Raw genomic sequence first — 27219 nt, 5'->3', positions numbered from 1 at the left:
CAGGTTTTCTATGTGAAGGACATGTCTACCAAGCTAAGAATAAGAAAAGATAAGGAAGCGAATGCATCGTACGATGAGCCAAAGCGGCACATAGTTCTTTCTGGGAAGAGAAACATCGTGGGAGTGGATGACAAGACAGACAAGTCAGAAGATTATGAAAAGTTTGATGAAATTGCTCCATTCACAGTGAATATTGACCCGAGCATCCCGTTAAATGATGAAGATTTTCCATGATTACGGCGCAAAGGGACACACGCGAAGAAAAAGTTTCACACCCAAAGATCTGGGATGTGATCGGCTTCACTATCATCACTTTCTTCTGTGTTTCACACCCAGAAGGGAATCTCTGTAATAGTTAGGGTAGTTAATTATGTGTTTTGGCATTTGAAACGCGAAGAAATTTTATGTGCAAACAAATGCTTTCATGCTTTTACTGATTTTTAAAGTTAAGTTATTTACAAACTAGTGATTCACACTAATTTCAAATAATTAAAAATTTAAACTATTCAAATTTGAAAACTACGGGCACTAACAGAAAGTTTGTAATTTTTTGTACCTAAAGCAAAAATATTCATAAAGAAACTCTAAATACACAAAAAAACAACTCAAAAATAAATAAAGCAAAAAAATAAAAAAAGCCCGCCTACTAGGCCAAAGCGGCCGGCATACGACTAGAAACCCAACCTGTTGTTGGGCCAGGATGCAGGCCCGCAAAGGCCCAGTAGGCCTACAGGGCAGCACAGAACATGTAGGCCCAGTAGGCCTACTTTGGAGAGGAGCTCGAGAGAGCTACCGCACGGGGGTTTATAAACCAGTGCGGTCGCCCCTCAGCTAGCGAGGTGGGACTAAACTTGCCGCACCGCACCTGCGCCAGCGCACCCCCTTTAGTACCGGGTCGTGCCACCAACCGGTACTAAAGGGGGGGGGCTTTAGTACCGGTTGGAGCCACCACCCGGTACTAAAGGGGGTCGCTTCCCGCCGCTTGGCCTGGCCAAAACAGGCCTTTAGTACCGGTTGGTGGCTCCAACCGGTACTAAAGGCCCCTCCTATATAAACAACACTTATGAAAATTTCAGTTTCTCATCTGCTTCTTCTCCTCTGCACCGTCGCCCGCCGCGCCCCCCGTACGTCTCCATCCCCCGTCGCCGCCCCCGTCGCCGCCCCGTCCCCGTCGTCACCGCCCCGTCGTCCCCGTCGTCACCGCCGCCCCGTCCCGGCCTGTCCCGCGTCGTCCCCGTCCCCGTCGTCGCCGCCCCGTACGTCCCCGTCGTCGCCGCCCCGTACGTCCCCGTCGTCGTCGCCGCCCCGGCCCGTACGTCCCCGTCCCCGTCAACGCCGCCCCGTCCCCGTCCCCGTCGTCGTCATCCCCGTCGTCAATTATGTGGTTACTGGATTTGTCCAACAACGGCTTTTCAGGTGAACTTCCTATGTCAACAAGCTTGGGCCTTGAACTGCAGTCACTTCGTCTTGCTAACAATAGCTTTTTTGGAGTTTTTCCATCTGTAATTGAAACCTGCAGAGATCTCGTCATCCTAGATCTTGGGAACAACAAGTTCTTCGGTGATATCCCCTCTTGGGTTGGAACAAGTGTCCCCCTTCTAACAGTTCTGAGCCTCCCATCCAACAATTTCAGTGGTGTTGTTCCACCCGAGTTATCCCGACTTTCTAATCTGCAAGTCCTGGAGCAACTCCTTCTCAGGTGAGATCCTCACGGCCATGCCAGACTATAACTGCTCTCTTGACTCGTTTCATCTTTGCCGGCAATGGCTTCGCGGGCGCCTTCCCACCGTTCCTGCAAGGCTGCAAGTTGCTGGCCACCCTGGACATCGGGAACAACCAGTTCTTCGGTGGTATCCCTACATGGATCGGGAGTCAGCTTCCATCACTGAAAATCCTTAGGCTTAGATCAAACAATTTCACCGGACAAATCCCCCCAGAGTTATCAAGGCTTTCGCAACTTCAGCTGCTCGATATGGCCAACAATAGCTTGACAGGATCAATTCCTGTAGCCTTCAGCAACTTGACCTCCATGAGGCATAATCTTCCCCCATTGGACGGACCGAGGGATTCCGCTCCTTTGCAGATTATGCCCAATGGACGACCGCGGGTGGATCAGTTCCCAGAGAGAGTCAACATATCCTAGAAGGGCCGTGAACAAACTTTTCAGAAAAGCATCGGGTTAATTACAGGTATCGACCTATCATGCAATCGACTAACGGAGAACATCCCGGAGGAGCTAACATACCTCGAAGCTCTCCGGTTTCTGAACTTATCAAGAAATGATCTATCAGGCAGTATTCCAGAGAGAATCGGCAGACTGGAGCTCCTAGCGTTCCTTGACCTCTCATGCAATGAACTTTCAGGTGGCATTCCTCCCAGCATCTCAAATCTGCCAGCCCTCGGTGTGTTAAATCTCTCAAACAATCACCTACAGGGCCGCATACCCACCGGGAATCAGTTGCAGACACTTGCAGATCCATCAATATATGGCAACAATCTGGGGCTCTGCGGCTTCCCCTTGAGCCCGTGTGAGCCTACATTGGGCGAGGGAACTGAAGACCACACAAAACTCATAGACCTGGGGCTGTGTTACTCTGTAATTCTTGGCGTTGTTTCTGGCTTCTGGCTTTGGTTTGGAGCTCTGTTCTTCCTGGAGCAGTGGAGATTTTGTTTTCTCCATTCTGTTGATGGCTTAGGGATCAAGATACGTGTCACCCGCTAAGGCTTTATATCATCACATGTAAATCAGCAGCAACGACATTAGAGTCAATTATGTACTGTATGCTCCTTTTATTTTTTACAGTTGTAACACTAAACTAAACTATGTTAGCAGTAAAATAACTGCTGAACTATAGAAATAAGATATGCTCCCTCCGTTCGGAATTACTTGTCTCAGAAATGGATGTATCTAGAACTAAAATACATCTAGACACATCCATTTCTACGACAAGTAATTCCGAATAGAGGGAGTAACTGGGTAATACAGATGCAGCTTTGTTACCTACCATTGCAGAGCAATGTTGGAAAACGCAACCACCGGCACAAGGGCATATCCTGAGAAGTAGAGCACACACTAACAAGAACAACTGGCGAGCCAAACAGCGAACCAGGTTTTTCTTTCTTTCTCCAGGACTACGAAACCCAGTATTACAACGTAAGTTTACATCATTTTTTCTTTCATTTTACATGAGTGCCGTTGCCAGCCACTTCTCTAACAAAGAGCAAAACAAGAACCCAGCCAGTGGGCACCATTCCCTTGCTCTCAGTCTCCATGGCACACACTAACAAGTCGATCCCTTTGTGAGTTTCCACCTCTTCCTTCCTATGGGTTTTGTACATCACATGCACCATCATCTCCAACTTGGGAGCTTCAGTGAAGATCACGGAAGCATTAGCGACGGTGTCGGTGCTGGAAGCAACACATGTAAAGCTCAATAAAAAGCTCTCTTTGTCCCCGCCACCATCGCGTACAGCAACACGAGGCCAGTCAGCAGCTTCTTCGAAGCAAAAACTCTAAGATTGATCTTTACCCTGTGCGCCCTCATGAACCTCAGCACCGCCTGTCCCACAACCGCCAGCAGCGAACAGATAGCCACGAGAGCCATCCTAGCGGCGTCCTTCGGTCCCCCTATTGTCGTCAGATCGTTCCTGTCAAACTTAATGTACGTCGGGTTAGCAACGCTATCATCAGCAGCACCGTCACAGCCAAGTCGAAGGGCGTCGTTCAGTCGGTCAGATATGTGGATAAGGATCCTCGCGAGCCAGGCCACTTCAGTCTCCGAGATGGGCCTCTTCATCCAGTCGCCTCTGTATCTGACTTCGCCAAACTTGCTCCTCCCCGAATGGGGATGCTTAGGTGTAAATATCTCGCCGCGCCCTGGATGTTGATCCTGCAACTCCTGCGCTGAAGTATTCTGGTGGTGGATGCCTTCAATGCGGCCCTGGAAGATCTTTTTCATCCGGGATTTTATCAAATCCAACGACTGGAGAGCTTGTACTGTGTCACCTGGCAGGCGTTGTATCTCCAGCTCTGCTCGGATCAGAAGGAGCTTGACAGAAATGAAAAACTGATATCAGCATCCACCCATGTTTAGCTTTTAGAAAATTATGAAAAAGAATATACACAAGCAGAGCACAAATGAAAAATAATTCACCAGTATGCACAAGGTAGTTTTAGCGAAATTACAAATTGTTCTCCCAGTCCCTCAACATTGATACAAAATATAGGTTAAGTTATAGTCTTAATGAAAGTGCAAGTTATGCCAGACAAATCACTAAACTATCCTCCAGTAATATAAGGCAACTCCAAATAAAATCCTCGCTACTAGTTCTAAATCATGATAATCCTGTAACTCAGTTGATTTGTTCAGCAGTACAACTCAAGTACTAATTCGGCTGAACTGAAAATGGACACATATACTGGAAGTGGAATCAAGCATGTAATGATGTGAGATATGGTAATCGTGGTTAAAGTGACTAGAACAAACGGGCTAAATTACAACTCATGTAACAAAATGTGTACCTGAAGCAGATGATAAGCCCCGTCCTCACCACTATTGAAAAGTCTTAGATCAGAGTTCCAATGCTCATGCAAGAAAGATCCATCTGCATCAGTTTCTGTCAGACCATCCTCCCAATCCTGTAACAGACCACACAGGTTACACAAATATTTAGGACAGCAACTTCATAATGTAATCAAATACAATTTCAAATCACAATTTAGCTGTAACCCACCTTTAGCTGCTCACGGATTGACGGAACATACTTCATTACATCATCTGATTCTGAAGAAGTTGACGGTGAAGTAACCGGTCTAGAATGATAGGCAATATCCACTTTATATAGAAGATCCACCAGTTCTGTTGAGGAAGACAAGACTTCCAATACCTGAATAATACAAAACAAGCATGTAATTGGCCAAATAATACTCCAGGATAGTGCAAAACAGAATAAACAAAACATTTCTTGTATTTCATTAATTTGTTCATCTGACACTGACTAGCTTGGTTCTCCCCGTTGTAATGGAAACCTTTGAATTACACATAACCACAATAGGCACCTTGATAAAACAATCATCATAGACTGTTCGGCACAGAAATGCATGAGTAATACTTTTGGAGAGTATACAGTGAACAAAGAGCCTTAAAACACTGTGCAAATAAAGTAAGAACATCCAGCAAAGGACCATAAGCATGTTACAGACTCGCACATTTACATTTATGTTTGGCAAAGACAGTGTAGGAGGCTTAAACTATTGAAGACATATAGATATAGGCACAACATCAATGGTGGCAGGTTATCACATTATATGTACGTAAACAGAAACGTGCAGAAACTGTTAGCTCAAAAGCTTACAGATCGACATACCTACCAAGGATGCTCATTGACAGACTATATAATTTCGCTATGTCCTGCTTTCACAAATTATATTTTATGGCATGTAGCGTTCAGAACAGTGGGAATTTCTAAATCATATATTTACAATCCTAGCTTTGAGGGACCAAACAAGAACAACAAACTCCTGCACCTATGAACTTCCACAGATCTCTATCTCCCGGTGGTTCATCTTGGCCATACCAGCTTCCTTATCATACACCAAAGCGTGAAGCTAAAACACCGTCATGAGCCTAAAAATTATTTTTAGTTGCAAAACATGTACTGAGCTAGTAAAACAACTAAGACCGTGACACCTGCAAGGCGCAAATCCAGCACCCTCATTTCTCATGTTTCAGTTGTCACAACTTCTTGGCATTAATGACCATCAGGGAATTTGAGTACCCAAGCGGCTAAATCTAATGCTGAACATAAATTCAATCACGTATGGCATGGCAACAGATGTAAAACTCAGGAGCCAGGACTAACCTTTAAAATCATCACGAGCACTGAGGAGACATCAGAATGGATAAACTTGTGTGCAAAACCCAGGAAATGCACCACCATCGAGCTATAGAATAGGTAATTGGACAGCACATAATTCTTCCACGACGGAGTATATAGCAGCTCCCCTTTCTGCGTCCCCTGTGTGCCCGTCCCCTGCATCAGGGACACATCATACTCATCCAGCTCCTCTTGTGTAACCTTCCATGGCTCCATATATGCCAACCACACAGAGAAGACTTGCGTTGCATTTTTTATCACCGCGCCAATGGGGCAGAACAAGAAGGCCCTCAACACAAACCGATACATAGGCCTCTGTATCAGGGGATTCCAGAATCCAACCTGGCTATCGCAGACCACATTCCTCGCTGTCATTCCTTCAAACACCATGCGCGCAGGACCACCAACACAGCAGTTCAGGTACATGACGAGCAGCTTGACCGCATCCCCGAGCCCAGGGGACGGCGGCTGCTCGCTCAGCTCGGCGCGAGCCCGGGAGGGCAGCTTGAGTCCGAACGCGTGGTACGTCTGCACAGGCAGCGGCGAGAAGTCGTCCCCCACAAGCCAGAACTGGACGAGGGTGTGGAGGAAGAACTCGGCACGGGCAAAAGGGTCAGCGGCGTCAGCACCTTCCTCGCTGGCCGTGCGCTGCAGGAGGGTGCCGGTGAGCCGGCGCACTGGCGTGCAGGCGGCTGTCGGCACAAACTCCCTGAGATAGGCGTACAGAAGCTTGAGGTACAGACAGGGCTCAGGCTTCTGCCCCGGCTTGCGTGTGCCGCCGGCAGTCGGCGCGAGGGTGGAGACCCAGGACTCGATGCGGGAGCGCGATTTGTTGGTCGGGGGGGAGGCGGAGGCGGCGGGATCGGCGGAGGAGACGGGGTAGTAGGCGAACCAGAAGAGGAAGTACTCGAAGACGGAGAGGTGGAGCTCGGAGCCGACGCGGGCGGCGAGGAGCGGGGAGGCGAGGGCGCGGCCGCCGGCGTCGGCGTCGGCGAGGGCGACGCGGAGCCAGTAGGGGAGGCGCTCGGAGGGGAAGACGAAGCGGATGAGGGCGCGGCGGTCGGCGGCGGCGGCGGCGGCGAGGAGCGGGCCGGAGGGGGCGAGGAGGGCGAGGAGGAGGCCGGCGAGCGCGGGGTCCGGGTCGGGGCCGGCGGCGGCGAGGTCGAGGAAGGAGGGGGAGGACGGGGAGGAGACGAAGAGGCGGAAGAGGACGGCGGGGAAGGCGTCGGCGAAGAAGGCGCGCGGGTGGTCGGCGGGGGCGTGGCGCGCCAGGTAGTCGAGCACGGCGGAGGCCGCGGCGGCCGCCGCCGGGGGCGTGGATGCGCCGAGGACGGCGGCGGCGAGCGCGGCGGCGTCGGCCATTCTGGTGGGTGGGGGGTGGGGTGGGGGTGGGGGCTAGGGTTTTGGAACGGCAGCGCAATGGCGGGGAGACGGGGTGGGGGGGGGGGGGGGGGGGGGAGTGGGGCCGGGCCGGGAGGACGACGTGGCGTATCCGTCGGGTACCAGAAGAATCCGGAGTATGAAGAGTGTCTCGTGGACTAGTGGCAGTGTACTCTTGCTGCACGCTCTAATTTTCTGCCTTTTTTATTACTCCCTTCGTTCTTAAATATTTATTTTTCTAGACATTTTAAATGACTATCACATACCTCAAGAGTAACAAGTTGGTGAAGATGAGCGAGTTGGGGAGGCACAAAACGGTTTGGTAGGAATGTAAATCGGATGAATCTCCTCCAATCCCCAAATAATCGGAGTGTTTGGGTGGAGGGGATGTAGATCTCAAGGTTTTAGGATTTTGGTTATGGTGGATGAGAGCTGGAGGAATATTGGTGTTGAAAGTAAAAGAAGGTTGGGTATACATACCTCCAAGGGCAAAGTGACCGTTGCCCAGTCGGCAACTCCGGACACACCCAGACGAAAGGGGTCCGGGCACCGGGATCATCCAAAGGAAACAAGGTAGGCCTTTGCACCCAAGCAGACCCACGACGAAGCACTAGGAAGCGTCGAGTACGTGGGGGCCAAAACTCTGGGCACCCGGACCAACCCGAGAGATAGCTACCACTTCGGGCACCCCCGGGGTCCTAGTGACCTCGGGCACCCGGACCATCGGGGGGGGGGGGGGTAGAAACTTACTGGTGCGTACGGGCACCAGGAGAAGAGTGACTCTGGGCACCCAGACCATCTAGGGGAGGTAGAAACTTATTGGTGCCTTCGAGCACCAAGAAAAAAGTGACTCCAGGCACCCAAACTTTTGGGTGAAGTCACTCTTTCTTGGAAATCTCTTCCGACATCTCTTGGTATGGGAAGACAATGAATGGAAATGGAATGAGTTCCTCAACTCCCTAATCTCCACAACCCTGCTTAATATTGCGATTTCTCCTATGACTCAAAATCAACCGATTTTTTTTCGAGCCACCGAACAAAGCACCGTTTTTTATCTTTTTTTGAATAGGAGGCCACAGAATTCTGTAGCCAAATAAGAGATATCAATGTCATGCGGTAAACTTGACAGCCGACATTAGATCTCTCTACTCCTGTTGTTATAAACACCAAAAAATTGATTGAGTGACAATGCACTTTCAGAAAGGTAGGGATAGATGCTCAAGGTAGATTACCAAGTGATCAACATGTCTTCTTTTAGGTAGATCAAATGATGGTGTGTTTTCTCAATGGCGAAGAGCTTCTAGCGGACAATCAAGTACAATTTCGTTGAATCCTAGTCACGTATGGCATTGGACGGGCCAAAGGGATATTTTGGTTTGTACCATATTTACTTTATCAACATTATCTTCTCCATTCAACGGTCATTTATCACCGTCGGCTTCTTTTCTGGCATTCTTTACTTCATCATCTTCACCATGCTCATCATCGCCTCTAACGCTACACCTATCTCTCTTCTTTTTCTCTCAGGCGCCAACGTACATGCCCCCAATCCAAGCTCATCATGTTTGTGATGACTTCCAACCTTTGACCTTAGCATCAACCCAATCATACAATGAACCTCGATTGTAGCCTCTCTAATGATATTCTCTTCAACTACCTCTACTCCCTCATCTTTGTCACTATCAATCGTTTTTGCGTCGTTGCTGCCACTACCTCATAGGCTCACCCATGCCATGCACATCATCAAACAAGGAAGAGAAGCACGTGAATATTGATCACACATTGATGAAATCTCATGAAGTTAAGATTCCAAGCGACCGTGGGCTACCAAACAACTAAAAAAAGTAGTATCCTTTACACGAAAGGACACAACATAAAACTTATGTCCATTTAGTGATCCACACATACATACTTTACTCAATAACTGCTCTGAGAGGAATCATGAATTAAGCAGCTGCAGCTAGTTTTGGAGGAAAACTCAAATACGAATGTCTCTTTTCTCTTTGCTGATTCTATTCATGTTCTCCATTGCCACCCCCTTCCCCTGGTCGCCGCCACCATGTCCTCTCGCTGTCACCCCCGTCAGCTCCGCTGGCTAGAGAGAAGGGAGAGAGGGCTTGTATCCTCTGCATCCCTTCTTGCATACTCCCTCCGGTCCTTTTAACTCTGCGTATTAGATTGAGAGAAGTGCATAGTTCAACCCTGAACTTTTGCCCTAGTCTAATTTACAACCCCGAACTCCAATACTGTCTCAATTACAACCCCCAACTCTCAAAACCGGCTAGGATTCAACCCTTACCTCTCTGTTGACCGGTTTTGACCAGTCAATAGGTCCAGTCAACATGCCACGTCAGCAAAAAATGCAAAATTTTCAATGAAAAGTTTTGTAAAATCAAAGAAAATCCAGGAAAAGAAATAAGAAATCAAATTTCCGAAAAACAGGGAAAATAAAAAACAAATTTCCAGAAAAAAACCAAAAACTCAAATTCCCGAAAAAATTATTTCCAGAAAAAAAAATCATTTTTATTTTCCCTAGCTTTTTTCGCAAACAAAATTTTCAGAATTTTGCTTTTTCTATATTTTTTCTTGATCATACAGATTTTTATTTACAATTTCTTGAAATTTTGAGAAAAAAATCTGATGTGGCAATGCTGATTGGACCCATTGACCAGTCAAAACTGGTCACCCCAGGTCAAAACCGGTCAACAGGGAGGGGAGGGTTGAATCCTGACCAGTTTTGATACTTGAGGGTTGTAATTTAGACGGTATTGAAGTTCGGGGTTGTAAATTAGACTAGGGCAAGAGTTCGGGGTTGAAATATGCACTTCTCTCTATTAGATTTGAGTCAGGCCAAACTTTGCAAAGTTTAAGCAAATATATATTAAAAAATTATCAACATCTATCATACCGAATATATATTCCATGAAACTAAATTTCATAATGACTCTAAGAATATTGATTTGGCATTGTAAGTGTTGATACTTTTTCTATAAGTTTGGTCAAAGTAGAGATGTTTTGATTTCAGACAAAACTTATATGCAGACTAAAAAGGATAGGAGGGAGTATCTATTTTCTTGACATGGCATGAAGTTGGATGTGGAGGTACTCGCAAAAAAAAGTTGGATGTGGAGGATTATTATGTCAAACGTGGGGGGAATAAATGAATAATCCACCGGGTGTGGCGAAGGCGTAACCTATTGTGGAAGGCGTAATCGTTTTAGTATCTCTGAACTTCTTCGCTGAATCTCTCTGTAGCTATCCCGTGCTCACGTCCGGCGATCGCCGCCGCGGCAACCCCAACTCGCCTCCCCGTTTGTGACGCGGATGCGGCGCCGCCATCGGCTGACGCCGGAGACGAGAAGCATCCTCCCGCCTCATCTTCTCTGCGGATCCAGCCCCCTCGGGCAGCGAGCTGCCTGCGGGGGAGGAGGTGCAGCGTCGGCGGGGCAGGGGGGAGCTGCGGTGGAGGAGCGGCAGGAGGTACAAGTCGCGACGACGGATTCAGGGGAGCAGAGGTGCCGCGGCCCGCGGGCGGTGGCAAGTGCGCGGCATAGTGGCAGAAGGAATGCCTAGCACCCGCCTGGTGCCGGCGGCGGGGGGAGAAAGGGGCGGTGGGGCTCTAGCACCCGCCTGGCGGCCGCCACCACATCAAGGTCGCCGAGGCGGCTCCAGCTCCCTGGACATGCCGCCGACCTGCCGCTCTTTCACTGAAGTAGTTGGTATTGTTCTTGTATCATACTGTTTACTGAAGATTTTTTTTTTTATGCAACTCACCTCATGCAAAATCACCAGATCCAACTTTACTTGTTTTGACAAGCTGCACAAGAGTTCTGCAACCTGTCTTTTCTAGTTGGGTTGTACAATCTTTGGTTATGGTAAAATACTTGAAATGTGATTAAGAAATAATAATGTACTCCCTCTGTAATTAATATAAGACTAAAGTAGTGATCTAAATGCTCTTATATTAGTTTACAGAGGGAGTACAAAGCTGCCATCGACCGGCTGTAAAGCTTAATCGAGCTCTGTATATTTCTTTATTACCTTTGAATGAAACCTGAGAGGATCAAGCTCCTAAGACTGTTGAGCTGTTATACTTCAGACCAATTTTCAGTGTTCATTCCTTTCTGTGGAAAAGCTCTCCAGATTGTGTTGATTGTTTGGAATGACTAGTGCCGCTTAAAAAAAAGTAGCATTAGACTTGCTTGGAGTTTCTATTTTTTTTCCTTCTGATTTTTGATCCTCCAATCTGGAACAAATCGCCCCGATGGAGCTCACCTTGGGAGGTCTTGTGTGTGGACATGTAGCTTGATTAATTTGTATACTTTGTGTCAACGATGAAATAACATTAATAAGCTTATGAAGGCCATCCTGGTCAGTTTGTTTAGTTTGGAGATTAAAATGTCTGGAGTTGTACAGTGAATAATATTTGGTTTCGTTAAAGTTACAATCAACTAACGTGCCATAAAGGGTTGCAGATGAAGTAGTATGCTGCGTGGAGTACCACTTTGAGACAGTTTCAGGCAGCAGAAAGATCAGGTTAGTTTCAAGAGAAAAGAAAAATCAGGAGTAGGTTGGAAGAATGAGTCAAACATGACTGCTTTCTTTTTCTGTTTGGAAAGCTCATATGCTGCAAGCTTTCTGGTAAAGCTCAGCTGGATCTTTTGACAAACTTCCGATCCCTAACTTCCAGTACAAATACTTCGGCATCAACAATTCATCAGGTTCTTAGGTGATATAACATAGACAAGCAAAGACGCTGGAAGTTCTTGTTACTATACCTGAGTAATCGCCTAAGTAAAACCATCGTTATAGTTAACAATTGGATGCTGCATAAAAGAACCTGAGTAATTTTTTGCTAATAGTAAAGCGAGAATCAAGCAGATCAGGCCAGAGAAAACATGAGGGGGTCCCTGACTTAGACCATACTAACACTGAGAAAATTGAATTAAAATCAAAATTTGTCAATGTAATATACCTAAAAACCCATGGATGGATGGATGATCTGATAACTAAGATTGCACTCTAAAATCCCGCTCAAATAACTGTTGCTTCACGTAGTGGAGCTTGAAACCGTCTTTGTCCTCACTACATATTTAGTACTACCTCTGTTTCTAAAATTTAGGAACAGAGGGTGTATTTTGCAACTCCTTTTTGATTCTCCTTTCAGTGTGAACCTAATTGAGAAAAATATAAATGACAGGAAAAGGAAGAATCTTTCTAAACATAAGGACTTATTCGAGGTGATAGTACTACACTTTTTTGTAATGAAATACTACAAATCGAGCCACTTGTTACTATCTAACTGAATGCTGCTGTTGCCATCCGGTACTGTCTTAACATACCTGGCCAAAACTAGGGACGAATGAAGACAAGGTTAAGCATGTAGTAAGTTACTAACTTGCATGTTCATAGTAAGATGTACTCTTTGCCCTTGTTCATAGTAAGATGTAGTCTTTGCTCTTGTTTCCCACTTACACATATCTGATGCTTGCATACTTTTATTTTCTTTTGAAAGATTGTTATGCTTTATATGAAGTATCATGCTGCATGGAGTACCACTGTGAGACAATTTCATGTAGCAGAAAGATCAGGTAATCAGGTTAGTTTCAAGAGAGAAGGAGACAAGAGCAGGTTGGAAAAATGAGGCAAACAAGATTGTTTCAAAATTCGTCAAGGTAAAATACCTAGAAATACTATGAATGGATGGCTGATCTGATCCTTTAGTACTCTCCCCAAATCACTAGAAAATTGCACCGCAGAATCTCTCTCAAATAATTGCTGCTTCGTGGAGTAGAGCTTGAACCTCACTACATATTTGTACTTTGCAATGTAATACTCCTTTCAGTGCGAACCTAATTGAGAAAAATAAAATGAGAAAAAGGGAGAACCTTTCTAAACATAATGAATTATTGGAGGTGCGATTACTATGTTTTGTTTTGCAATGAGATACTACAAATAGAGCCAGTGGTTACTATATCTAACTGAATGCTGCTATTGCCATCCAAATAAAGTCTGTACTGTCTTAACATGCCTGGCCAAAATGAGGGATGAATGGAGACAAGGATGATCATGTAGTAGAGGCAACTAGTAAGTCACTGACCTGTATGCTCTTCCTGTTCGTAATAAGATAGTCTTACTCTAGCATCCCATTTACTTGAAGCTCTAAGAAATTGTTGCTTGATGGAATGGAGATTGAAACCGTCTCCATTTTCCATATCTATTTCTGTGATTTCAACAACGAGTCATTAGTACGTATTTTTCAACGTAACATTATCGTGGACATAATTGTGGCAAGTGTGCTTAAAGAATGGCCTAGACAGAATGGGAACCTTTCTACTCTAACATTCTGGGAAACTCTAGTGCGGCACTAGTAGTGCAGTTTGTTCATTACGAAAGGCAGGGGTATATATAATTTTAAGAAAAGATAATTATACCTATGTACCTGCGGCTGACAGAAATTGCTAAGCCGGAATACACATGACTTGAGAAGAAAATCAATGTTAAAAACCCGCAAAAAATGCGTAAGAAAAAGAAACTAAGGCACGCAAAGCAGTGGAGGAGACTAAGCTCGGTAGCCAACGGCTATAAATACCTCACCACCTTGTTCGCACCATCCAAAGAAACACAGAGTTCCAGCAGAGACGTGAAACCCCAGAGTGCTCCCACCATGGCTGCCATGTGGTCTCGGATCATCGGTCTCCTCCTCCTGCTCCCACTCGGGCCCTCCTCCGCCATCAAGTTCCCGCTCATAGGCAACGTCTACCCTGATGGGTATGTTTCTCTAATCCCTTATCAGACTTGAGGTTCTCTCCGTATATTTGACACTCTTTTCTGTACCTCTGCAGCCACTTCTATGCTACGTTGCAGATTGGTCACCCCTTGAAGCCCTACTTCCTGGACATCGACACTGGCAGCAACCTCACTTGGCTGGAGTGTGACCTCCCACATCAGCGCTGCAAGGGCTGCCACCCGGTAACAACACTTGATTCTGCAATATCACATATTATCTTGCAGTTGTAATGCTCTGTGCTTAATGCCACATTTTTAATCCAAGGATATTGGTAAAGAATGCACTACATAATCTTGGCATGGTTGATCTTTGCTTTGATATGTGCTTCGTTTTGCCAGAGGCCAGCACACCCACATTACAAGCCAGCAGCTCATAACTTGATGGTGAGATGTCACAGCTGGATATGTGCTGAGCTACGCAAAGACCTGCCTGGTAGCCCTAAATGCCCCAAGAACGATCCAGATCGATGCCACTACGACATCCAGTATGTCTCCGGGAAGTCAAAAGGTGTCCTTGTCAACGACATGATGTTTATCAATGGGAGAGATGATAAAAACTGCTTTTTCGGGTATGGCGCTAACTGAAATACTAATGTTGCGTGTTCAGTACCTACTGGATTTGGATGTTGATGATGCATGGTCACTCTCGTTTTGCACAGATGTGGATACGAGCAGGAGGAACCAGTAGATCAGCCATCGCCGCCGCCTGTAGATGGCATCCTTGGACTTGGAAGGGGAAATGTAGGATTTGTCGCGCAACTCAAGGTGCATAACAAGATAACCAAGAATGTCATTGGACATTGCCTCAGCATCCATGGAAATGGGAACCTATACATTGGGGACTTCAGGCTGCCCGATGGCCACATCACCTGGGTACCCATGAGTAGATCATTGTAAGAATTGTTGCTCATGAAGTTCTTGTTTGTGATCATGTCTTTCATTTTTAGTTTTTGGTTTCCGTGCCCATGCTAGCATTGCATAAATCTAACATGTGTAGTTTGAGAAGACTACGGTTGATAGTTGTTTTCTGTTCAATTGGTTCCTAACATTGTACCATCGTTTTTTCCCAGGCCTTACTACTCACCTGGCCCAGCAACACTGCTCTATGACAAACATCCGATAAGAGATAATCCAGCATTTAATGTAGTATTTGACAGTGGCTCCACCTACACTTACATGCCTGGCCAGATATACCATGACCTTCTTTCAAAGGTAAGTAGATTTCAAACCACTCTGATGCCCATACATTTGAACAGAGATACTCATGGCATTTGAATCTTTCAGGTTCAAGAGACTCTCCGAAAATCACCACTTAAAAAGGTTTATGATCCTGCTCTGCCTCAATGCTGGAAAGGAATAATGCCATTCAGATCTGTCGACAATGTGAAGAATGAATTCAAGGCACTGTCGCTAAAAATTACCCATGCCCATGTCACCAGCAACTTCAATATCCCCCCTGAAAACTACCTCATCGTGACGGTAAACATCTCGATAGCTCAACTGATAAGCATCGCTGGACAGTGAAACATTGGAGGTAATTAAGGACAATGGCTAACATCTCTCCGTGTTTTTTGGCAGAAATACGGGAATGTGTGCTTGGGCATCCTTGATGGCTCATCGCATCCTCTTCTGAAGCATCTCATCTTAATTGGAGGTATGAAGCTCAGATTCAGATATAAATTGTCCAGGTTCCGAGACTAGAAAACCTTGCATGTCTCTAAAGAATTCTATTTTGATCTTCTATTTCGCAGATGTTACGATGCAGGATCTGTTTGTGATATATGACAACGACAAAAACCGCCTCGGATGGATCAATGCACAGTGCAACGCGATGCATGACCTTGAGTCTGTCATGGATTCACGTCTCTGAATAAAGTTCAAATTGACATAGAAAAAAACCTTAGCAAGAACAGAAGAGTGCTGTTGTATGGTGTTCAAAAGATTGTATGGCGCTCCCGTTTATAATGAAACGTGTTGACATGTTGAGGAATAAATAAAGTGTAATCGCTTAAGTTAAAAAAATGTGATAGCTAATAACTGGATGCTGCATAAAAGAATTTGAGTATTTTTTTCTGACAGTAAAGAGAGAATCAAGTGGATCATGACATGGCAGGCATTTTCAGTAGAGAGAATCAAGATAGAAAAAACAGACTAGGTATCTTGGAGCATATTGACCCTCAGAAAAAAAATCAAAATCAAAATTCATCCATATAAAATTCCTGAAGAACCAATGAATGGATTGCTGATCTGATCTGTTACTACTCTGCCAAATCAGACCATAAAAAATCCCTCTCAAATAACTGTTGCTTCACAGAGTGGAGCTTGAAATTGTCTTCGCCCATATTTAGCATTTTGCAATGTAATACTCCTTTCAATGTGACTGCTGCTATTGCCATTCATTTTTGCATTTTTGCTATTAACATGCCTGGCCAAACTGAGGAATGAGTGGAGAGAAGGATGATCATGTAGTAGAGAGAAATAGTAAGTCACTAACCTGTATCCTCTTCCTGTTCATATGGTAAGTCACCAACTCGCCTCCCCGTTTGTGACGCGGATGCGGCGCCGCCATCGGCTGACGCCGGAGACGAGAAGCATTCTTCCGCCTCATCTCCTCCGCGGGCTCCAGCCCCCTCGGGCAGCGAGCTGCCTGCGGGGGAGGAGGTGCAGCGTCGGCGGGGCAGGGGGGAGCTGCGGTGGAGGAGCGGCAGGAAGTACAAGTCGCGACGCCGGATTCAGGGGAACAGAGGTGCCGCGGCCCTCGGTCGGTGGCAAGTGCGCGGCATAGTGGCAGAAGGAATGCCTAGCACCCGCCTGGTGCCGGCGGTGGGGGGAGAAAGGGGCGGTGGGGCTCTAGCACCCGCCGCCACATCAAGCTCGGCGAGCTCCAGCTCCCTGGACATGCCGCCGATGTGCCGCTCTTTCAGTGAAGTTGTTGGTATTGTTCTTGTCTGATACTACCTGTTTACTGAAGATTTTTTTATGCAACTTACCTCATGCGGAATCACCAGATCCAACTTTCATAATAGCTCTTTCATACTTGTTTTGACGAGATGCACAAGAGTTCTGCAACCTGTCTGTTTTAGTTGGTTGTACTACAATCTTTGGTTATGGTAAAATACTTGAAATGCGATTTAAGAAATAATAATGTACAAAGCTGCATCAGAAGCTGCCATCGACCGGCTGCAAAGCTTAATCAAGCTCTGTATATGTCTTTGTTACCTTTGAATGAAACCTGACAGGATCAAGCTCCTAAGATTGTTGAGCTGTTATACTTTAGACCAATTTTCAGAGTTCATTTCTTTCTGCGGAAAAGCTCTCCATATTGTGTTGATTGTTCGGAATGACTAGTGCCACTTCAACTTTTTTCTAGCACTAGACTTGCTTGGAATTTCTATTTCTTTTTCCTTCTGATTTTTGATCCTCCAATCTGGAACAAACCGCCTCGACAGAGCTCACCTTGGGAGGTCTTGTGTGTGGACATGCAGCTTGATTAATTTGTATACTTTGTGTCAACCATGGAACAACATTAATAAGCTTATGATATGAGGGCTATCCTGGTCAGTCTGTTTAGTTTGGAGATTAAAATGTCTGGAGTTGTACAGTGAATAATATTTGGTTTCGTTAAAGTTACAATCAACTAACGTGCTATAAATGGTTTCAGATGAAGTAGTATGCTGTGTGGAGTACCACTTGGAGACAGTTTCAGGCAGTAGAAAGATCAGGTTAGTTTCAAGTGAAAAGAAAAATCAAGAGTAGGTTGGAAGAATGAGTCAAACATGATTGCTTTCTTTCTCTGTTTGGAGAGCCCATATGCTTATTTGGGCCGCGGATGACATGCAGCTTGATTCATTTTTGTATTTTGTGTAAACTATGAAAAGCATTAACACAGGCTTATGAGGGCTGTCCTGCTCAGTTTGTTTAGTTTGGACATTAAAATTTCTGGAGCTTTACTTGTTTTCCACATTTATTTTCCCTTCAGATTTTCAAACCATCGAATAATTAATATTTGGTTTCATTAACATGCCGTAAAGGATTTCAGATGAAGTATGATGCTGCGTGGAGTACCACTGTGAGACAATTTCAGGTAGCAGAAAGATCAGGTTAGTTTCAAGAGAAAAGAAACATCAGGAGCAGGTTGGGAAAATGAGGCAAACAAGATTGTTTCAAAATTCGTCAATGTAAAATACCTAGAAATCCTATGAATGAATGGCTGATCTGATCCGTTAGTACTCCCCCCAAATCACTAGAAAATTGCACCACGGAATCTCTCTCAAATAATTGTTGCTTCATGGGGCGGAACATGAAACCGTCCTCACTACATATTTAGTACTGTACGTTGTTTGCAATGTAATATTCCTTTCAGTCTGTTACACTTTGTTACACTTTGTTAATGAATGGGAGAATCTTTCGAAACATAATGAATTATTCGAGGTGTGATTGCTACACTTTGTTACATCTAACTGAATGCTTCTGTTGCCATCCAAACAAAGTCTGGACTGTCTTAACATGTTTGGCCAAAATGAGAGATGAGTGGTCACAAAGATGAGGATGTAGTAGAGGCAACTAGCAAGTCACTCAACTGTATGCTTTTCCTGTTCATAATAACATGCCTGCAATTTCCACAATGAGTCATTAGTGCATATTTTGCAATGTAACATTTCGTCGCGAACATAATTGTGGAAAGTGTGCCTAAAGAATGGTCTAGACAGAATGGGAACCTTTCTACTCTAGCATACTGGGAAACACTGATTATGAGTTATGCAGTTATCAGGAATGAATTGGTTTTCAAATTTCCAAGGTCAAAATTTGAGCTGGAAAAATGTGGGACTTCATTATCTTGCTACACAAGTATCATTGGGCATGCCATCATTTATTTGAAATGTATCTTCTATACAGTATCTTGGTGGAAATGTTTAAGTCATCTAGCCCTAAAAATAGGTAGATCTATCACAAATCTGTGAGTGTCGTGCGCAGCATCACTATTTACTGGTCTCATTTGTTTATGTGAATTCTTAAAAATGGATGGGTGGTTTAATTATATGACCACCCATTATATTCAATTGAGTGATATAATTATGTAAACCCAAAATAATATTTTGGTGTCTAAACCTTCTTGTCGACACTTAAATTAATTGTCTGAATTTTTTTCTATTCTCCAAACAAGGACATAGTAGTGAGGTAACTCTAGTGCGGCACTAATAGTGCAGTTTGTTCATTATAGTTTTTAGAGAATATAATTATACATATGTACCTGCGGCCCACAGAAATTGCTAAGCCCGAATATACATGACTTGAGAAGAAAATCAATATTAAAAACCCACAAAAAATGCGTAAGAAAAAGAAATTAAGGCACACAAAGCAGAGGAAACTAAGCTTGGCAGCCAACGGCTATAAATACCTCACCACCTTGTTCGCACCATCCAAAGAAACAGAGTTCCAGCAGAGAAGAAGTGAGAGCCCAGATTGTAAACCACAGATTTGCCTTCTTCCCCCATCATGGCTGCCATGTGGTGTCCGATCATCGGTCTCCTCCTTCTCCTACTCCCACTCGGGCCCTCCTCCGCCATCAAGTTCCCACTCATAGGCAACGTCTACCCTGATGGGTATGTTTCTCTAATCCCTTATCAGACTTGAGGTTTTCTCCGTATATTTGACACTCTTTTCTGTACCTCTGCAGCCACTTCTATGCTACGTTGCAGATTGGTAAGCCCTTGAAGCCCTACTTCCTGGACATCGACACTGGCAGCAACCTCACTTGGCTGGAGTGTAAGCACCCGGATCACGGCTGCAAGGGCTGCAACCAGGTAACTACACTTGATTCTGCAATATCGCATATTATCTTGCACTTGTAATACTCTGTGTTTAAAGCTACGTGTTCAATCCAAGGATATTGGTAAAGAATGTACTACACAATCTTGATATATTGCTTTGTTTTGCCAGAGGACACCACACCCATATTACAAGCCAGCAGCTCATAACTTGATGGTGAGATGTGACAGCTGGATATGTGCTCAACTGCGCAAAGACCAGCCTGGTAGTCCTCAATGCCCCAACAGCGATCCACATCGATGCCACTATGATATCCAATATGTCTCCGGGAGGTCAAAAGGCGACCTTGCCAACGACATGATCTTTATCAATAGGAGAGATGATATGAACTACGTTTTCGGGTACTGCGCTAACTGAATACTAATGTTGCATGCTCAGTACCCACCTGGATTTGGATGTTGATGATGATGCATTGTCACTCTCTTTTTGCACAGATGTGGATATGAGCAGGAGGAGCCATTAGAGCAGCCATCGCCACCGGCGGTAGATGGCATCCTTGGACTCGGGAGGGGAAGTGTAGGATTTGTCGCTCAACTCAAGGCACAAAAGAAGATAGTCAGGAATGTCATTGGACATTGCCTCAGCATCCATGGAAATGGGAACCTTTACATTGGGGACTTCAGGCTGCCCCCAGGCGACGTCACCTGGGCACCCATGAGTACATCATTGTAAGAATTATCGCTCATGAACTTCTTGTTTCTGATCACGGCTTTCATTTTTGGTTTGTGGTTTCCGTGCCCATGCTAGCATTGCATCAATCTAACATGTGTAGTTAGAGAAGACTATGTTGATAGTTGTTTTCTGTTCAATTGGTTCCAAACATTATACCATCGTCTTCTCCCAGGCCTTACTACTCACCCGGCCCAGCAACACTGCTCTATGATGAACAGCCGATAAGAGGCAGTCCAGCATTCACCACAGTATTTGACAGTGGAGCCACCTACACCTACACGCCTGGCCAGATATACAATGGCCTTGTTTCAAAGGTAGATTTCAAACCACCCATACATTTAAATAGAGATAATAAACATGGAACTCATGACATTTGATTCTTTCAGGTTCAAGACACCCTCCATAAATCATCACTTAAAGTGGTGAAGGATCGTGCTCTGCCTCAATGCTGGAAAGGAAAAATGCCATTCAGATCTGTCGACGATGTGAAGAATGAATTCAAGCCACTGTCGCTAAAAATTACCCATGCCCGCGGCACCAGCAACCTGGACATCCCTCCTGAAAACTACCTCATCGTGACGGTAAACATTCAATAGCCCAACTGATAAGCAATTAAGCATCACTGGACAATGAATCATTGGAGGTAATTAAAGACAATGGTTAACATGTCTCTGTATGTTCCGTGGCAGAAAGACGGGAATGCGTGCTTGGCCATCCTCGATGGCTCGTCGGATCGTGTTCTGAGGCATCTCATCTTAATTGGAGGTATGAAGCTCAGATTTAGATATAAATTGTCTATGTCCTGAAACTAGTAAGCCTTGCGTGTTTTTAAAGATTTTATGTGATCTTCTATTTTGCAGATGTTACGATGCAGGATCTGTTTGTGATATATGACAACGAGGTCAACCGTATCGGATGGGTCCGTGCACAGTGCGACAGGATGCAGGACCTTGAGTCTGTCATCATCGATTCACGTCTCTGAATAAAGTTCGAATCGACATAGACAAAAACCTTAGCAACAACAATATAGTGCTCTCGTACGGTATTCAAAAGGTTGTATGATGCTCCCGTTTATAATGAAACATGATGACATGTTGAGGAATAAATAAAGTGTAATTGCCGAAGTTAAAAAAGCGTGATAGCTAGTATATAACTGGATGCTGCATAAAAGATTCTGAGTAATTTTTGCTGACAGTAAAGAGATAATCAAGTGGACATGACTTGACAGGCATTTCTCATTCTGATATAAAGAGAATCAGGATAGAAGAAAATAGACTAGGTAACTTGGAGCATATTAACCCTGAGAAAATAAAATCAAAATCAAATTCGTGAATGTAAAAATCCTAAAAGGCCAATGATTGGACGGCTGATCTTATCTGTTACTACTCTGCCAAATCACACTGTAAAAAATCTCTCTCACATAACGATTGCTTCATTAAGTGGAGCTTGAAACTTTTTGTGCCCTCACTACATATTTAGCATTTTGCAATGTAACTCCATTCAATGTGAACCTATTTGAGAACAAATAGAAATGACAGGAAAAGGAGAATTTTTTTCTTCAGAAAATGAGGGGTCTGTCTAAACATCATGAATTATTCAAGGTGAGATTGCTACACCTACATTGGTACATTTTTGCAATGAGATACTACAAATAGAGTCAGGTGTGACTATCCAACTGAATGCGGCTGTTGCCTTCCAAGTGAAGTCTGACTGTGTTAACATGCCTGGCCAAAATGAGAGATGTAGTAGAGGCAAATAGTAAGTTATTAATGTGCACTAGCAGAATGCCCGTGCGTTGCTACGGGCTATCCGCAATATCTGTAACATCCGGGTTCAACACAAAAACCCTATCCAATGACTTACCTTCCCTTTTTCAGTCGGAACCCCTCATTCTTGACCGATTTTCCGCCGTAGCGAGACATTTCTCGTTTTTTGTCTCACTGGCGCCACCTCCTTTAAAAGCATATGACAGCCAACTCATCTTCGCCATGCATTGTAGTAAGGATGAAATTTTCTTGTTTACGATATAATAGAGTGGGTTAAACTAACACATACTATTGACACAAAACAACAAATAACTATAGAGATCTTTCCTAGTCACCAATAAGCTCCACCTCCATCCCACATATGCTAGAAGGGATAATTGTCGTTTTTCTCTTTTTCATATTTCCCTACGTCTTCTACTCCATGCCTCTTCGCCAATCCGTTTAATTGGCACCAACCAGCACCACGTCAACATTAATGTGTTCATCATCGATGCCTCATCTTCTTCTTTCTCATTCCTCGGCAACTTTAGTTCTCGTTCCTACTTATTTCCTAGAATACTCTTTCTTTCTTTTTTTCTCTTATTATTTGGAACACTCTTACTTTCTCCAACACCATGCATCACTTTGGCTTCAGTTCTTTTTCCTTCTTGTTTTTGGAACACTCTTCCTTTTTACTATAGCATGAACCACCTAGCTAGTGTTGTGTCATGTTGTCCTCACCCGCGAACATTTCGGCCACCGTCATCGAGTGGACATCCCGCGGAGCATAGACTTCATCCATCTTGGTGAATGCTAGGTCGCCCATGTCGCGAGCGCATGGTGGTCGTTGTCCATGTTGGCAAGCGGTGCTCGGCGCTTTGCAATGTAACTGAGAGCCCGTTGATTGTTTTTGCCCACAAGCGCTTTCAAAATGATTCGCCATGACTAATTGCTTGCTTAATTAATTAAGTACACAAAAAATGAATGACCTACCTATTTCTCTACATGCCTAATTAATTGCCAACCAAATCAATTAATTATCTGACTAATTGGAAATATCCCTACTTCTAATTATCTGTAGGCATTGGCTAACAAATTAATTAATTGCATTAATAACTCAATTTTTAAATTGATTTAGTGCGAAAAAATTCATATTCAAATGGACCTAATTAATTGCATCAATGGTTTGATTTCCAAATTGGTTTAGTGCTCGATTTCTAAATTATTTTCGCATGAATGGCTGCTACCAAACGACTATGACGATGACTACCGAGTAATGTAGGACACATTTCCTTAATAAATTTCTTGACATTTAAATGGACACATTTGATTTGAGAATGTAGCCGTCTAGCTTTTTGTCTAGCTTTTTATTTGACTGACAAGAAATATAATATGACCGCGTCCACATGGCGGTCTGACGAGCCACCTCCCGTCACGGTCGTCCTTGATGCCGTGATCCACTCCCTGGCATTCTCGAGCATCGCGCCAGGGTTAGACCCAGCCATGACATCTTCCATGGTGTCGTGCACGACGTCCCTCCGCAAGAGCGGGCGTATGCGTACGCCCATAGAAAACTTGTGACTGTCAATTAATAGTAGAGATAATGATAATAATAAATAATATAGCATGGGGATTAGCAATTTGTTATGAAGTAATATATTATTTTATTATGAAAGGAGATCGAGAAAAAACTTATATCTGTCTTTTAGGGAAGTGATCTCACATATATGATGCTAAATACCCGTGGGTTGCTACGGGATGAAATAATATTTAAAGAGTGGTAGTGGTGGCGTGTGACCGATTGTCGTAGGTCATCACCATCGTCCTTGCGGGTGCGGTCGGAACCCTCGACCGTTAGTGCTTGGTCGTCCTCAAGTACGCGACTGTTGATCTTGTTCTATGGCATCTGTTATCCTCGACCACAAACATTTTGGCAACCATCAGTGTGTGGACGACGGTCATCATCCATCTTTACGAATGCTTGGTCGCTCATGTCACGAGGAGTGGTGGTTGTTATCTATGTTGGCAAACGCTGGCCAACCATGTCGTTGAGAGCATGTTGGCAGTCACCAATGGTAGCGATAGCCTAGCTACTGGCCGTCCTCGCCCACAACGCTTTCAAACTGATTCGCCACGATTAACTACCTGCCTAATTAATTAATAACATGCCTAATTAATGGCATGCCTAATTATCTGCATGCCTATTAATTGTTTGCCTATTTAACTAATTATTTGTCTAATTCAAAAAATCCCTATTTCTAATTGTACACAATCCTAATTAACTGGATGTATAATTAATTAGTTGAATTAATGATTCGGTTTTTGAATTGATTCAATGCAAAAAAATTCTTATTTAAATAGACCTAATTAATTGCACACATAATTAACTGCCTGACTAACTAATTACATTAATGGCTTGATTTTGAAATTGATTCAGCACTTGGTTTTTAAATTGTTTTTGCATTAATGGTTGTGTGTGAAATGGCAATGTAGCAACATTTCTTTAATAGTATATATATTAGATAATGACTTCCTCTAAGAAGCTCCACTTTTGTGCGTGTGTTTTTAACAAACAATTCATTTATATATATGACAGTCATATAATCCCACTGGGGTTTTTAGTACTATACTACAAGCAACGAAATTATCACCCTGAAGAATACCGCCACAAGGAACCTAGAGATAAATAAACAGTGGATCTGCAACCATTGAAGTTAAATATATGGCAACTTAATGGGAAATTGTTATTTTCCTTTCCTCCGCAGGTTTCCTTATCTCCACATTAATTGTTTCTGGGTCTTCGCTCCTCGCTTTGACTCTCAGAGCACATCCAAATTTTTATGTACTTGGTTTTTTTCTTTTTTGCTAATTTTGGGAAATCAGCACCAAGCAAGGCATTGCTTATCCTGGTAGTTTCTCTAATTTTGTTGAAATAGTAAACATGGTTTTGAGGATCTTGTCTTACAATTTTAACATCATGTCAGCTAAACTTACACATCACACAGGTAAACCAGCTAGAGATTGAGAAGTAGTGCATTTTGGTCACCAAGAGCATTCTCATATTTGACCAAAGAAAATTTTCCAAACAAAAAGCACGCCGTTGCAGCTGGATGGCTGTGCCAATGCATGCGCTAATTAACCCCACACGACCAGCAGCCAAGACAGTTCTGCAACTGCATGTTTGCTTAACCCGTCGCTTCATCTGAGTACGCCAAAACTATGAAGCTATATTGGTTTACTACTTCCAGTCGCAAATCAGTTTCAATTCACCTGGCCAGGCAAAAGTTGCATCCAATGCGTAAGCACGATCAGGAGGATTGACAAAAATCCAGATAATTAGTGTACCTGTGACTTGGAGTTGACTTGATGCAACTGCCGCTTCTTGATTCGCCTACTCCTTCTTTGGTCTCCTCTCAACACTACCACTCTACCAGATCCGTGTCCATGGAATCGGACCCTTCGCCATTACGGAGGCAGGGGAGGTGGCGTTGGGAGGCACCGAGCAAGGTGGCCAGCAGCGAGCGGGACGGTGGCGGCGGCAGCGGCAGCGAGCCATCGAAAGGACGGCGGCATTCTGCAACGGGAGAGGCGGCGGGCTGCGTGCGAGCATAGGTTAGACCTCTCGCTGGAAGTCCCAAAGGATGTGGGCGTTGGTTTTCTTTTGAGGGGTGCCCCATCATTGATTTGGTTTGGAGAGGATCGGAAAACGGGATCTGTTTCCTTTTTCGTGTGCGACGACATAATTGGAAGGGACGACGACTGACGAACGAAAGTACGAAACCGACCATCACGACCGCAGACTCCTCCATTACGAGTAGAGATAGCCTTTGAGGTAATTGAAATCTATTACCATATAATTACTGTATTCGAAATTTTCTGAGTTATGGCCTTACCATACCTGGATTGATAGCCTTTAGGATAATTTAAATTTATTACCATATTCGAAATTTTCTGAGTCATGACCTTACCATATTTGGATTGATGAGATTTTTGAGTTTATAGCCTTTCCATGCGTGGGTTAATTGTGATTGATTACCATAAATACGTTGGATATTGCCGGCCAGACGAGAGAGGAGGAAAACCAATGGAAGGGGGTGGTGGGAGGTGGGACAAAAAAAAACCAGACGAAAAATAACCGGTTGAAAATAAACCGGTTGAAAATGATGGGACTATTCAACCAACTCGTCCATTAGGAGTAGAGATAATACGATGGAGTTTTTGCTCTTGTTTCCCACTTACTTGAAGCTCTAAGAAAAATTCACAATACATATATCTGATTCTTGCTTTCTTTTCAGTTTTTTTGAAAGATTGTTATGCTTTATATCGAGGTCAGAACTGTAATCTTCCACTGTATCAGGCAGGTAACATTGTGACTTGGCCTTCTGTAACTCTATATTTCTCCGCTCAGATGCGTTCACATAGACAGGATGGCTCTAGTTTGAAGAGTGAGTAGTATGCTGAAATTGCATTCTTGTTAATGTGGATTACTTGTCAAATCTGAGAAACTGTAAAACCAATCCTGATTGCTGGATGATGATGTATATATAGTGAGTTGCAAAAGTGTTAGTTGTTATGCTTGCTTTCACGTCTTTCTAATTTCAAAATAATTGTTGCTTGATGGTGTGGAGATTGAAACCGTCTCCATGTTCCCTATCTATTTCTGTGGTTTCCAGGATGAGTCATTAGTACATATTTTGCTATGTGACATGCATATCCTTTCATTGTGGACACAACCGTGAAACGTGTGCTTGAAGAATGACCAAGACAGAAACGGGAACCTTTCTACTCTTTAACATTTTGGGAAAACATTATTATAAGTTTTGCGGTTATCTCGCTGGAAATGAGCCACTGTTCTCATTACTCTTCATGCATGCTACATAGCTTACACAATTAAAGAATTTCTTTAGTAAATAGTATCCACATATCT

The 27219-nt window shown here is 44.1% G+C and overlaps 3 protein-coding genes and 1 pseudogene across 7 annotated transcripts; 3 read left to right on the top strand and 1 right to left on the bottom strand.

Annotated features, from left to right (window-relative positions):
* The first annotated feature begins 1380 nt into the window (after window positions 1–1380).
* On the top strand, window positions 1381–2841 carry LOC123101833 (receptor-like protein EIX2; annotated as a pseudogene).
* A 256-nt stretch (window positions 2842–3097) lies between these two features.
* Window positions 3098–7281, bottom strand: LOC123106120 (uncharacterized). The gene is made up of 4 exons (XM_044528332.1): window positions 5863–7281; window positions 4735–4887; window positions 4523–4639; window positions 3098–4049 (listed from the first exon to the last, which is right to left on the bottom strand). The coding sequence occupies exons 1-4, from the start codon at window positions 7237–7239 to the stop codon at window positions 3432–3434; spliced, it is 2265 nt and encodes a 754-aa protein (XP_044384267.1). The 5' UTR covers window positions 7240–7281; the 3' UTR covers window positions 3098–3431.
* Window positions 7282–10462: 3181 nt separating this feature from the next.
* Window positions 10463–18185, top strand: LOC123106117 (aspartic proteinase Asp1). 5 transcript variants are annotated; one of them, XM_044528327.1, is made up of 12 exons: window positions 10463–10976; window positions 12458–14028; window positions 14103–14229; window positions 14386–14615; window positions 14706–14939; window positions 15117–15258; window positions 15331–15525; window positions 15625–15700; window positions 15798–15891; window positions 16569–16981; window positions 17708–17768; window positions 18078–18185. In XM_044528327.1, the coding sequence occupies exons 2-12, from the start codon at window positions 13775–13777 to the stop codon at window positions 18094–18096; spliced, it is 1845 nt and encodes a 614-aa protein (XP_044384262.1). In that variant the 5' UTR covers window positions 10463–10976; window positions 12458–13774; the 3' UTR covers window positions 18097–18185. The 5 variants fall into 5 exon arrangements, with proteins under 5 accessions (XP_044384262.1, XP_044384263.1, XP_044384264.1 ...); XM_044528328.1 differs by having other exon boundaries at window positions 10463–12668; window positions 12773–14028; XM_044528329.1 differs by having other exon boundaries at window positions 10463–14028; window positions 18086–18185.
* A 467-nt stretch (window positions 18186–18652) lies between these two features.
* On the top strand, window positions 18653–21680 carry LOC123106119 (aspartic proteinase Asp1). The gene is made up of 8 exons (XM_044528331.1): window positions 18653–19649; window positions 19724–19850; window positions 19987–20216; window positions 20310–20543; window positions 20720–20861; window positions 20934–21128; window positions 21237–21312; window positions 21408–21680. The coding sequence occupies exons 1-8, from the start codon at window positions 19543–19545 to the stop codon at window positions 21527–21529; spliced, it is 1233 nt and encodes a 410-aa protein (XP_044384266.1). The 5' UTR covers window positions 18653–19542; the 3' UTR covers window positions 21530–21680.
* The last annotated feature ends 5539 nt before the right edge of the window (window positions 21681–27219 follow it).

This window comes from Triticum aestivum, chromosome 5A, assembly GCF_018294505.1.
Source record: "Triticum aestivum cultivar Chinese Spring chromosome 5A, IWGSC CS RefSeq v2.1, whole genome shotgun sequence".
Taxonomy (NCBI): domain Eukaryota; kingdom Viridiplantae; phylum Streptophyta; class Magnoliopsida; order Poales; family Poaceae; genus Triticum; species Triticum aestivum.
The sequence above is the reverse complement of the archived record's forward strand: the minus strand, read 5'-3'. Positions and strand labels throughout refer to the sequence as shown.